Source organism: Podarcis vaucheri (assembly GCF_965113315.1).
Source record: "Podarcis vaucheri genome assembly, chromosome: 7".
NCBI classification, from domain to species: domain Eukaryota; kingdom Metazoa; phylum Chordata; class Lepidosauria; order Squamata; family Lacertidae; genus Podarcis; species Podarcis vaucheri.
The window spans coordinates 78,424,283-78,437,268 of NC_138765.1; the positions used below are offsets into that span (position 1 = coordinate 78,424,283).

General features: G+C 46.3%; 1 protein-coding gene across 3 annotated transcripts in view; it reads left to right on the forward strand.

Annotated features, from left to right (window-relative positions):
* Positions 1–12,212, forward strand: part of PIK3CD (phosphatidylinositol-4,5-bisphosphate 3-kinase catalytic subunit delta) — a 50,168-nt gene extending 37,956 nt beyond the window's left edge. For all 3 annotated transcript variants that reach the window (XM_082229893.1, XM_082229891.1, XM_082229892.1), the window contains exons 14-23: positions 1,452–1,595; positions 2,278–2,377; positions 3,218–3,396; positions 4,851–4,963; positions 6,137–6,215; positions 6,959–7,126; positions 8,482–8,605; positions 9,219–9,364; positions 10,418–10,550; positions 10,982–12,212. In XM_082229893.1, the coding sequence (XP_082086019.1) occupies positions 1,452–1,595; positions 2,278–2,377; positions 3,218–3,396; positions 4,851–4,963; positions 6,137–6,215; positions 6,959–7,126; positions 8,482–8,605; positions 9,219–9,364; positions 10,418–10,550; positions 10,982–11,119 (1,324 nt within the window). In that variant the 3' untranslated portion in view covers positions 11,120–12,212. The remainder of the gene's footprint in view (positions 1–1,451; positions 1,596–2,277; positions 2,378–3,217; positions 3,397–4,850; positions 4,964–6,136; positions 6,216–6,958; positions 7,127–8,481; positions 8,606–9,218; positions 9,365–10,417; positions 10,551–10,981) is intronic.
* Positions 12,213–12,986: the final 774 nt, after the last annotated feature.

Below are 12,986 nucleotides of genomic sequence, written 5' to 3' on the forward strand. Positions count from 1 at the left end.
CTAGATGATGGCTGAGGGGAGAGTTTGCCTAATTAACCGGGATGACTAAGTTAGGCCCATTAGTACTGGCTTTCTTCTTATATACATAAAAACTTAAGGTGTCGTCATGCTGCAGTTTGCATAGCTGCCAATAGATGTTTGGAAAGTGGGGGCAGGTGAGCCATACAAGCAGCAGCCACAGACCCTATTTTGCATAAAATGGTACAAAGTGCTCATTTTTAAAAAATAGCAGAAAGACCAACAGACTTTAAAAAACAGTGGATGCAATAAAATGACCAAAATATAGATAAAATCAATTGAATTAATTTTTTTTATTTCCTCCCTAAACACCATTTTATTGTTTCCACTTATTCATGCAGTGTGTAATCAGTATTCATTTATTCAATATTTATTTATACAGTATGTAATTAATATTCATTTATTCAATACTCAGTTATGCAGTATGTAATCAATATTCAGCAATTCCACCCTTCCCACGGTATTTATAAACAAAAGCACATAATGAACTTAACAGGGCTAGATAGGCTTGCCTAAACAAGGAAGCTTTTAGCAGGCGTCAAAAACAGTACAGTGAAAGTCTCTGAACCACACCCACAAAAAACTGGGGGTGGCAGGCAAGGAAACGTTGTGCACCCCCTTGAACTCCTTGGTGGAAGGATAGGATAAAAGCATGAGGAGTAATATCAGTAAAACCAATTTGTTACATTCTGCACCTTCGTTTTTGCAATAACGTATTGCCTGGTGTCAGGGTGTGTGTGTGTGAAAACATCAGAGGATGGTCTGTTAAGGCAAATGGGGTGCTGCCCCATCAATCTCAGTATCATCAGCCAGCCCCCCACCTGCTTGCCTTCTCCCAGTTCATCTCCATGCTCCTCCTCAATCTCAGTGTTGCCCTTGTAGAACTCAGCAGGGAGGTGTGTGGGGATAAAACTAGAATGAGTGGGTTCCTGCTGGCCCTCATTCTTGCTTTGCCTCATTTTTCTGCCCTACCAGTCCCAATGGGAACCAGCAAAGGGGTTGGGCCAAGCAAACAAGAGGGCAGAAAGCTAACCCACGCCTACCCAGGGTGGAGTCATGAGTGGCTATGGAACTGTCTGCATAACTCTCTGTCGTGCCCACAAAGTTGCTGGAATGAAAGTTGAAACCTGTGAGAACTGTAACTGAAGGTTGCAGCATGGAACAATTCTGTCCGAGGCACACCAGCCAGCCATACCCTTTCCTGTCACTGGCTCTGGCTCCTCCTGCTGTCGGGCTCCGTGCCTTCTGCCCCAGCAGTCTGTCTCCCTCACCCCCCCCCCCCGAAATAAAAATAAATAGATGAAGGGAATAAGAACAATGGGGAGGAAGAGGTGGGTTTTCTGGTTTACATTAGCCCTGTGCTGCGTGTCAACTGATGCCTCTGCACTTGGGGTGTGGAAATGACTCCTCTGCTGCCGCCTCTCCTTCTGCAGAGATGCTGAATTGTTCCAGTACCTCCTCCAGCTGGTCCAAGTGCTGAAGTATGAATCTTATTTAGACTGCAAATTGACCACATTCCTGTTGGACAGGGCCTTATCCAATCGCAAAATAGGGCACTTCCTGTTCTGGCACCTCAGGTAAGGAAGTACTTTGTGTACAGTTAAAAGCTAACTGCATGACATGGGCTGTGGCAGGGAAGGAATACGGAGTTTAATTCTTTCCTTATTCCACACACCCCCTCCCCGGCCAGCTGTGATCCCAATGAAAATCTCCTCCCCACCTGCTTGTTGTTGTTGCTGTTGCCAAAGACCCAAGCTGTGTCAACTGATTTTAATATTGTATTTTTAATGTGGCTGTAACCCACTTTGGGACTTTCTGGTGAAGGATGGATAAAATCACCAATAAATTATAATTAACCAAGAAGTAATTTTGTGGGGCTTTTAACCAGCATTTTCAACAGAGGCCTTTCTCTGAGGGCCCTCACTTGCTGAGGCGTATTTATATGCTTGAACAAATGGGCAGGGCCTTTTTCTGTGGTGGCTCCCACCCGTCTTTAGAATGTATCCATCCCCATAATCACTGGCACCAACATTCTTATCATTTTTGGCAACAAGTTAATAAGGGATTACCTTTGTCTGTGGCTTGCTTTGTGTTTGTTTTCTTAGGGTTTTTTTTTAATTGTCTTCTGATATTTTGCTTTTATTATATTTTGTTGTTGTACAGTTTGCCCTGAAACTCATTTTGGGTGAAGGATTATTTTTTTTTAAAGATACCATCATCCTAAAATGTCAATTTCCTCCTCTCACCATTCCCGCTTAGATCTGAAATGCATGTCCCATCTGTGGCCTTAAGGTTTGGCCTGATCCTGGAAGCTTATTGCCGAGGTAGCACCCACCACATGAAATCTCTGATGAGGCAGGTAAGCAGCTGGCTTGTCCAAAGGGGATGCTTGCACTTTTTCAAACCAGCAGGTTGGTACAGGGCAGGGCCCAGGGCTGGATTAACCATTAAGCAAAATAAGCATAGCTGTCAACTTCCCCCCTTTTAAAAGGGAAATTCCCTTATTCCGAATAGGATTCCTCGCAAGAAAAGGGAAAAGTTGACAGTTATGGTGCTTAGGTGCAGGGGTCAACAAACTTTTTCAGCAGGGTGCCAGTCCACTGTCTCTCAGACCTTGTGGGGGGCCGAACTATATTTTTTTGGGGGGGGGGGAATGAATGAATTCCTATGCCCCACAAATAACCCAGAGATGCATTTTAAATAAAAGCACACATTCCACTCATGTATAAACACGCTGATTTCCGGACTGTCTACGGACCGAATTGAGAAGGCAATTGGGCCAGATCCGGCCCCCGGCCCTTAGTTTGCCTACCCATGGCTTAGGGCATCAAGGGGAAAAGGGGCACCACAGAAATTTTCCATTGTGATTAGAAGAAGTGGGGGGGGGGAATCAAATATAATTTTCCTTCTTACTGTAGGTTTTGTTTCATTTTGAAAAATAAAATTTTATTTTACGGGTTGTTTATAGTTTGAATTATATATGGAGGCACCAGAATCTTATAGGTGTTTAGGGTCTCTAAAGGTCTGAATACAGCCCCGGGGGATTAAATAGCACGTTTATTTCACGTACAGAGGCCAAATGGACTGTCAGCGGGATCTTATTTGGACGCCTTAAATATTTTGAATAGAACGAAATGAGCTGACTTGGCTCTGGTTGTGTTTTACATTATGTAATTTTTCATTCTGCTTCCTGATGCAGAGTGAAGCCCTCAACAAGATGAAGGCCTTGAATGGCATTGTCAAATTAAGTGCCCTAAAGAACCCCAAGCCTCAAACTAAGGAGTTCATGCACACCTGTTTGCGGCAAGAGACCTACCTGGAAGCTCTCTCCAACCTTCAGTCTCCCTTGAACCCCAGTGTCATCCTGGCAAAAGTCAGGTAAGGCAGGGCTGGCGGTGCTCAGGCACGGGGCTGGATGTGGCCCTCCAGACCCCCTCGGAACTCTCCCTAGGCCACACCCCTTCTCGGGCCACACCCCTCAGCAGCTCTGCCTTGCATCCTCCCAGCTAGAATGTGTTGCTAAATGCTGATATCGCTTGCCTGGAGCAAGGATAGAGTAAATTTACCACATGTGGCTCCGCTCCACTTGGCCCCTGGGCTGAAAAGGATTTCCCGTTGCTGACACAAGGGGGTACTTTGGATCACACCAGAGCTTGCGGTCGCTCAGAGTGGGCCGATTTCATCTTATCGATTTCAGCAGTTTGTACTGCCCAGGACCCGACAAAGATGAAAAACACGTTTTAAACAGCCCAAGATGCTGTTTTAAAACATCAAGTCAGGGAACTCACAATGCCTGTTGGAATAATAGGGTTCTTTATCAGGAGTCAGAAGTTCAACAGGGAGAGGGGGGTCTGTGTGATCTCTGCTGGGAGGTTGCTCCTCAGAAGTGTTTCCCCAAAACCAAACCCACAGATATGAGCCATTCATCTTGAGCCTTGCGGGGGACCATTGACAGTGACTTCCCTGAAGGGCTCAGTAATCAGGCAGGGATACAAGGGGTATAAGCAGCCCCTTGGACCCAAGTTGCGAAGGGCCTTATAAATTAGTACAAGAACCTCAAATTTGAGCAATCGTGCAGCCAATGCAAGCTTTTAAGCACCAGAGTTAAGTGCTGGCAGTCATCTGCCCCCACCAACTGTTTGGCTGTAGCATTTTGCACAATCTGGGCCTAGGATGGTGTGGATCCAGGTGGGCTCTGAGCTCAGCTGTAGAGCATCTTCTTTGCAAGCAGAATGACCCATTGGTGTTTCCAGGCAGGGCTGGGAAAGATTCCCTGCCTGAAACCCTGGAGAGTCACTGCCAGTCATTGCAGGCAGTACTGAACTAGATAGACCGAATGGTTTGACCCTGTATAAAACAGCTTCCTTTTGTTCTTAACGCCTCAAGGGAAGGGCTGTAGGTCACTAGCAGAGCACATGCCTTGCACGTAGAAGGGCCTGGGTTTGATCCCTAGCCTCTCCTTTTAAAGCAGGGCTTCCCACACTTCGGTCCCCAGCTGCTTTTGGACTACAGTTCCCATCATCCCTGATCACTGGTCCTGCTAGCTAGGGATGATGGGAGTTGTAGTCCAAAAGCAACTGGTGACCCAAGTTTAGGAAACCCTGATTTTGAAGGACCTGGCAGCAGGTGTTGGGGGGAAGATCTCCCTCCTTCTGCCAGGGATCCAGCAGAGCAGCTTGACAACACAGCATGGCTATGTGGAAAGAGTCTATCTTGCACCATTTAAAAGTTTTATTATTTTCACCCCTTCTTACCTCCAAGCTTCTGCAAGTGGGTGGAGGTTTTCAGTTGGTTTTCATATATATATATGTGTGTGTGTGCAATTTTTCTAGTGTGGAGCTTTGCACTTTCATGGACTCAAAGATGAAGCCTCTGTGGATCGTGTTTAACAATGAAGAGATATGCGGCACCAGCAATGTGGGGATCATCTTCAAAAATGGAGACGGTAAGGAAGCCACACAACAGCTTCTTGCTGGGTTGGGGATATAGGAGGAGCCTCTTTGTCCCAGGGAGATGCCTCTCCCAGTAACCGTGGTCGTGTTAACTAAGAAGCACGTAGTTAAACTATGCAGCTGGCTATCACTTCTCTGTTTGATGCTGTCTGTGTGTAGTGTTTTTACAAACAGCGATATGGCAGGTCCTTGCCCCAAGCTGCTTACAGTTTAAAATAGACACTGGGAAAGAGCAGAGGATGTGGGAAATTAGAAGAGTATGTGATTATTTCAACTACGTTTACTCTGGCTTTGTTACAATAAAGTAGGAATAAGGCGTTTGTTGTCCAGCAACATCTGGAAGGCTGCATGTTGCCCATTCCTGGACTTAAGGCTCCTGGGACCACCTTTCAGGAAAGAGGCTGCCTGCAGTGTCTCTGCATGAGTGCCTGCTCTGGCTTATTATTGATTAAAACTAGTGAGTTTTGACAAGGGAATTAAGAGGTGTGGTTGCATAGAGGCTGTTCTGGGGCATGCACATATCTATCTACATCCACATTTGTGACGGTTTGCAGGGTATTTGCTTTTAATGTGGATTTTTTAAAGCAACCCTGGAATTTTATTTCCACTGTTGACACTGTAGGGTGTAGATTAAGTAAACAACATGCCGGCTAACATACAAAAAACCGCTTTCCTAAAGAAGGTACATATCTTAAGTTGGCATGCTAGTTTCCTAGCACAAAGATTGTGCATTATGCTGGTAATCTTTTTACAACAACCTTGTATTATGATGCCCAATGAACAGGCATCAGTTTTCCTACTGCTAAGTGAGTTCGTGTTGACAGAGGCAAGATGTACAACTTAGGAGACTCCTCCCTAGGTCTCATCAGGCTATGTTTTGCTAAGTTAGCCATGCCAATCAGTTGCACAGAGTGTACTCTGAGTAGGACTAATGCTGGCTACAACCCTTAGTCTCTTAGTCACAATGCTACCCCAACTTTCCCAGTTTTAATCATCAGAGCACCCTAAAACACGGGAATGCACAAATCTGCATGCTGTTAGTGCCCCATTGTGGCCAAATGAAGAACACACAAAGGCAAACGTTCCCATCATCATAACCACTGATGAAATGGGAGAAATCATGGGATGAATAGAGAAAAAAAGAGAAATGTTTCTTAATTTTTCAGATCTCCGTCAGGATATGTTGACCCTGCAGATGATCCAGCTGATGGATATCCTGTGGAAGAAAGAAGGGCTAGATCTCAGGTGAGTTCCAAAATAAATAATTATGATGTTTATACACCCCCCTTTCATCCAAGGTCCTTAAGGCTGCATACATAGTTCTTTCTTCTCTTCTCTCCCCCCGCCCACAAATTTTACCTTCACAACAACCCTCTGAGGTTGATTAGGGCTGAGAGATCCATTTAGCTACTGGTCCACAAAAGAGCAAGCCATTGAGGCTGGTTTGGGTCTCTCGCTCCTGTCTCTCTTGATATTTGCAAATTAACCCTGGGTGTTGGGGTGTGTGTTTATGTGTGTAGGGCAATGGAGTGAAAGTCTCAAACTAGGCTGTTAATGGTGCGCTACCTCTGCGGCTGCTGCAATCAGAGCAGACTGGTAGCCCAGCATAAAATGGCACTTTTAAGGCACAAACTCTACACTGTCCAAGCATTCTGTCAGCTGACTGCCCAACAGCCAATCCCGGTATTCCAGGGTATATAAAAGCCCTTGCCTCAGGGCTTGCTCCAGACTCTTCAAAATACCTCTCTGGCATCAGGACAGCCTTGAGTCCCTGCTCTCTTCCCCCAACAATGACCATGGCTTGGGCGACACACCTTCCTTCCAGGCCTTTTAAGAACTTGGGGACCCATGCCTGGGTCTGGTTTTGGGTCTTTTAGGCCATGTACCTGCCTCTTGCCCACTTGGGCTGGCAATGGCTTCCCTGCAAAACACCCAGAATTTTTTTAAAAGGGTCCTGACATCTTCCCCTCACTCTTACCTTCTTTAAGGATGACTCCTTATGGCTGCCTTTCCACGGGAGACAAGACAGGGCTGATAGAAGTGGTCATGGACTCGGACACGATTGCCAACATTCAGCTCAACAAGAGCAATATGGCGGCCACTGCCGCCTTCAACAAGGACGCCTTGTTGAACTGGCTGAAGTCCAAGAACCCAGGGTAAGTTTTTGTATTATTGCAGGGGGTTGGAATAGATGACCCCCTTCTAACTCTACAATTCTATTTCCTTACTATGACTACTGCTATTTTTTAATTATTGTGAGACCAAGTAAGAACAGTAGGTTGTATCTAAGGCCTCTTGTTCCATTAGTGCAAGGATTTGAGTTCACACATGGGAACTTCTCTCTCCGCCTCCACTCCACTCCACCCCCAGATCTTCTCCATAGGAAGGGAGGGAGATTGTGTTGTGCCGACATATATGCTTGCATGAATGGAATGAGGAGCTTAGTGCTGCTGTACAAGCCCACAAATACAAATCAAATTGCAAAATGGTTCAGTGAGGGTTAAAAAAACACCCCACGACTTCCCAAATAGATGAAGGGTCACCAACCTTTGATAGGCTTACTGGGCACATGCAGAATTTTTAAGCTGGTGCCTTGAGTTCATTGGGAGCTTTAAAAAGTACATAAAGCTGAAAGAGGAAGTGGGAAAGAAAGTCACTTACCCAACTTCCTCCTCCAGTCCTATCTACTTTCCAAGGGAAAAAAATAACCACCCTCAGCACCTCGTGAGTGTGGGAAGTTGTGCGCATCACACTAGCAGCCCCAGCAACAGATCATCTAAATACCTGGATAAATAGAAATGTCTTTTAAAAGATGGCTTAAACCCATTAAGGTTGGCACCTGCCAGATCTGTGAAGGGGAGGCTGTTATGTAATGAGTGCTGCAACTGAGAACATCCCTTCCCGCATTGACACAGTATGTTTGCTGTTTGGGGCTGGGTTAAGGTGTTTTACCTGGTATATATGGGAGAAGGCAAACCCCCCCCCCCCCAGCACCTACATTCTATTTGTGGTTGTAACAAATGTATGGTGCATACACACCATACATTTAAAGCACATGGTTCCACCTCCCAGAGAATCCTAGGAACTGTAGTTTTTACCCCCATAATTCCCAGTACCCATAACAAACTAGTTCCTGGGATTCTTTCGAGGAAGTTGTGCTCTTTAAATGCATATGGTTGTATGTGAAGCCATGGAGACGTTGGCCATGTTCTCTGACCTAGCTCACTCCAATGTTATTTTCAATTATTTGATTTACGTCCCACCAAGGAACTCGAGGCGACAGCATACATGGTTTCACCACCTCCCCATTTTACCCACCAACAACCCTGAGAGGTAGATTTGGTATGCATCCAGCGAACTTCATGATGGACCAGGGATTTGAACCCTGGTCTCCCAGGTCCTAGTCCAGCACTTTAACCACTATACCACACCGGCTGCAAGGTTACGTTGCCTTGCAAGGATGAGCTCCAGCTTATCTTCAGTGGGTTTTTGTTCCCTGCCTTTCGTGTAGCGACGCGCTGGACCGAGCCATTGAGGAATTCACGCTCTCCTGTGCTGGATACTGCGTGGCCACCTACGTGCTTGGCATTGGAGACCGCCACAGTGACAACATCATGATCCGAGAGAACGGCCAGGTATCGGCAATCTGATACGCCTTCAAGGGGCAATGCAGCTGGTTAATTTCTTCCCACCTCTTTTTGAATCCTCTCAACACCAGTGAAATAGTTTTGTACCGATAAGGAAGGCTTCTGCAGTGGCTTTCAAACTCTCCCAGAAGGAGGTTGCAGCATTAGGGACATCTTTAAGAGAAAAGGGCATTGAAGAGGCTACACATTAGCAGCTTGTAAATTTATGCATGGCATGAAGACAGCAGCTAGATAAAATCCCCTCCCCCAATAGAATTTGCTTCCGCAGTAGGTAGTGATGGCCACCAACTTGGATGGCTTTAAAAGAGGATTGGACAAATTCATGGAGGGGGCTGCTAATGGCCACTAGCCATGAAGGCTCTTCTCTGCCTCCACTGTCGGAGGCAGTAATGCTTCTGAATACCAGTTGCTGTAAACGGCAGATTTGCTTAAGGTTTGCACTACCTAGTGTGTAATTTCTTAGTGCAGAATTTGTTGGTTTTTAGAATGGTGCAAGTAGGGTCTGTCTTCAGTGTTGGGAAATTCTAGGCCGTTGGGACGATGCTGCCAGGCTTGCAATTAGAAGCCCTAACCTGCTCTCCCCCCCCCCATTTGTTTCCAGCTGTTTCACATTGATTTTGGCCACTTCCTGGGAAATTTCAAGACCAAGTTCGGGATCAATCGCGAGCGGGTCCCTTTCATCTTGACCTACGACTTTGTCCACGTAATCCAGCAGGGCAAAACCAGCAACAGCGAGAAGTTTGAACGGTAAAGGATGAGCTCTGTGTCGCTTTGAAAGTTGCCCCCAATTTGCTCTGGCAGGGCTCTCCCCTCCCCTCCCCAACTTGCCTGGGGCTTAGGGTGGAATCAAGGGCTTTATTTTGTGTCCAGGGCTGGGAGCGGCTGGTAACTGAGAAACAAAGGCAGAGAGATGGACTATATACAATGGATGTTGTGTGTAAAAGGCATATGCGCATGCACAGTGTCTGTGTGTAAAATCTCTCTGTGTATTAACACCTGCACACGGGAGGAAATTCATGGGCTGCACCCAATGTGAGTCCTACTCAGAGCAGACCCACTGAAGTTAATGGGCCTAACATTGTACACCACCTGTATATTAAAAAAGGCAAAAATACACCCACATATGGTGCTAACACGTAAGTCCGTATACAGCTCAGAACCAATTTACTCGAGAGGCCGCCTTGTGCCTTACACACCCAGTAGATTGCTGTACTCTGCGGGAGGGTTTCTTTTGCAAGTTTCAAAGACTTCTGAAGTGCACTCTGCAGTAGCTCAGAGCAGGGCATTTATTGTGGATGCCCCTTCTGTGGAATAGCATTTCGAGATACGGAAGGAGCCCACTATGTGCACTTTCGGAAACAGTTGAAGACACACACACCCAGCTTGATGAATGGTCTGTAACACGTGTTAAGGCCACTTGCTAGGGTTTTAGTCTTGTTTTAAATTTATTCATTGTTTTTGTGTGTTAAAATGCTTTTAATTATCTTGCATGTAATACACCTTGAGACTATGGCTTAGAAGGCAATTAATAAATCAGTGGTGTAAGAGGTATTACAAATTATCTAACTAATTATACATTTGCTTGTTTTTATAGACGGTGTGTGTAGAGTTGGGTTCTGGCAATGGGCTGTACTAAGCAGTCCACAAAGCCCATTAGTTGCTCTATGTATATGTTGCTGTGTACAATTGTATCTAGTGCAAATCCTAGTGAAATTAAGTTGTGTGATTTATTTATTTATCTGGGAGGGAAGCATTGTCCTCCCTTCCATCCACTTCCATTTCATACCTTTGTCCTTCCAGATTCAGAGAGTACTGTGAAAGAGCCTACATGATCCTCCGATGCCACGGCCTCCTCTTTCTACACCTGTTTGCACTGATGAAAGCAGCGGGGCTGCCGGAGCTAAGCTGCTCCAAAGACATCCAGTATCTCAAGGTGAGAGAGAGATCAGGCAGGTTCCAAGGGAACCTTAAGGTCAGGCAAGGACCCACCTTTACAGCAGGCTGACCCCATTGCCCCCAAAATTCCGCCCCCCACAGACCACTGAATAGTTCTGCCTGTCACAGCAATTGTTAGGTGTTGCACGATTTTCAATCATTTTTTGGTAGCTTCATTTCTTACACATTGTACTGCGTTTAAAATTCCACAGAACACAACAAACTATAATATGTAAGAAATGAAAGCAGCAATAAAAACAGAGTTAAAAATCAATGTGGATATGGAGCATGGACCAGTTTGAGAACTCCTGTCTTAAATTGTTTTTAATACTGTGTTTTTAGTTGCTGGGACCTTACGGTGAAGGGCGGGTAAGAAACTGAACTAAAAATAAAACAATAAATTTAGTTCCTTTTTTCCTCCTTCCTTAGGACTCGTTGGCATTAGGGAAGACGGATGAGGAGGCGAGGAAACACTTCCAGCTCAAGTTTAACGAAGCCCTGCGGGAGAGCTGGAAAACCAAAGTCAACTGGCTGGCTCACAATGTGTCCAAGGACAACAGGCAATAGTTCTCTAAGCCTCTTTTATCTACCTGCCAGGCGCACCGAGTTGTGTCCAACATTGGGGGGGGGGGCATCACATCATACACGTGACCAGCCCCCTCCCCTCAACAGGCTCCCATCTGAGCCTGGCTTTGGCCTGTGCCAAGGCAGCTTCCTTGGAGTGAAGAGTTGGCGGCAGAGAGCTGCTGCCCCTCTCCACAACTGGGCTGCAACTTGTGATGTTCATCCTCGCTGTAGGGCGGGGAGATGGGGCCCAGTAGTGGCACCCCCTCTCAATATTATTTGGGGGTCGGCTGAAGCCCCCAGCACCTGCCCATCCTTTGAAATGGACCCTCCAAGAAAAGGTTTCCCACTTCTTGGCTATTTATGCGACTGCTTGAGTCTTTTCTTGCTGGAAAGCTACTCCTCCTGCACATCTTTGTTTATGTGTGTCTTTGTGATTCCATTCATGGATTACAGGAGGTCCTTGTACAGGCATTCTGTAACTTCAAGATTGCTTTGGCCTCTCAGCAGAGTGAGGACTGGGCCTTTGGGCAAAGCAGTTAGCAGCATCCTTCCAGCACATGCATTTTAAAAGGATGGCTTTGAAAGGGGTATGTGTGGTTTTGTGTGTTGTGTATTTTATACTGATAAGGCGTGTGCTAGATATAATTTACTTGTTCACTGGTTGAACAGAGGTATTTGTAGTGTGAAAACCTCCAAAACCGGAAGAAGAGCTGGGCTCTCTAGGAGGAGGATTTGATGCCTTTCTTTTCTGGATTCTTTTGTGTAACACATGCACCCTCACCTCTATAAAAAAAGAAGAAAATACTACAGGTGACAGTGTCTCCTGCAATGCTTTACTTGCATGGTTGTAGTAAAGATCAAAACTCTTACACTTAAGAGTAGTGGATAGTCACTGTGCTAAGTAATTTTTTTGTTTCACCTATACTTAGCTAATAACTGTAAAGAAAACAGCCTTGAGGTACTATGTACAAGCCGATTCTGAACTGTTTTTTGTACCTATGTGGGGCTTAAGCCAAAGATTTGCATTTATAAAGGTTTACATGTGATTTCAGGTGCTTGGTTTGGGGACTGAAATACAGCTGTTTTTGTTAAAGTGTGTCCTTGTCATTTCTTATTAGCAGTTGGACTGTCTTGTTGGTACGCTGCAAGGGCCACTAATAATAATGTTCATCATGTGAGCAGCTTACAGATATTTGCAAAAGACAGAATGAGCAAGGATGCCTCAACACTCAGGTTCCAAACTGCCTTTTTGCAAAACTGAAGACTTTTTATATACTTAGATTTCTTTTCCTGGGCCCAAAACTTTTCAAAGACCTACCGTATTTTTCGCCCTATAGGATGCACTTTCCCCCCTCCAAAAATGAAGGGGAAATGTGTGTGCGTCCTATGGTGCAAATGCAGGCTTTCGCTGAAGCCAGGAGAGCAAGAGGGGTCAGTGCGCACCCACCCCTCTCGCTCTCCAGGCTTCAGGAGAGCCCCACCGCCAGCCCTGCAAACTCGGGGGACAGCGGGGAGGCACAGCGCGCCTTTCCCACTGTCCCCCGACTTGGTTAGAAGGCTGGCGGGGGGGGGGGAGAAGACTGCTCCTCCCCGTCACCCCCCCCAAACTCGGGGAATAGCGGGAGGTGCAGCGCGCCTTTCCCGTTGTCCCCTGACTTGGTTAGAAGGCTGGTGGAGGGCTTCCCCCTCCTCCAGCCCTGCAAGCTCCCAGAGCGATGCCAAAGCTGCATGCAGCTTCGGCATGACTCTGGGTCCCGTTCTGGGGGCTGGCGTCGGGGGAAGCCCGAGCTTCCCCCACCCCAGTCCCGCGCCAAGGGGAAAAAAAATTAATGTCCCCCCTTTATTCCCCCCCCCCAAAATCTAGGTG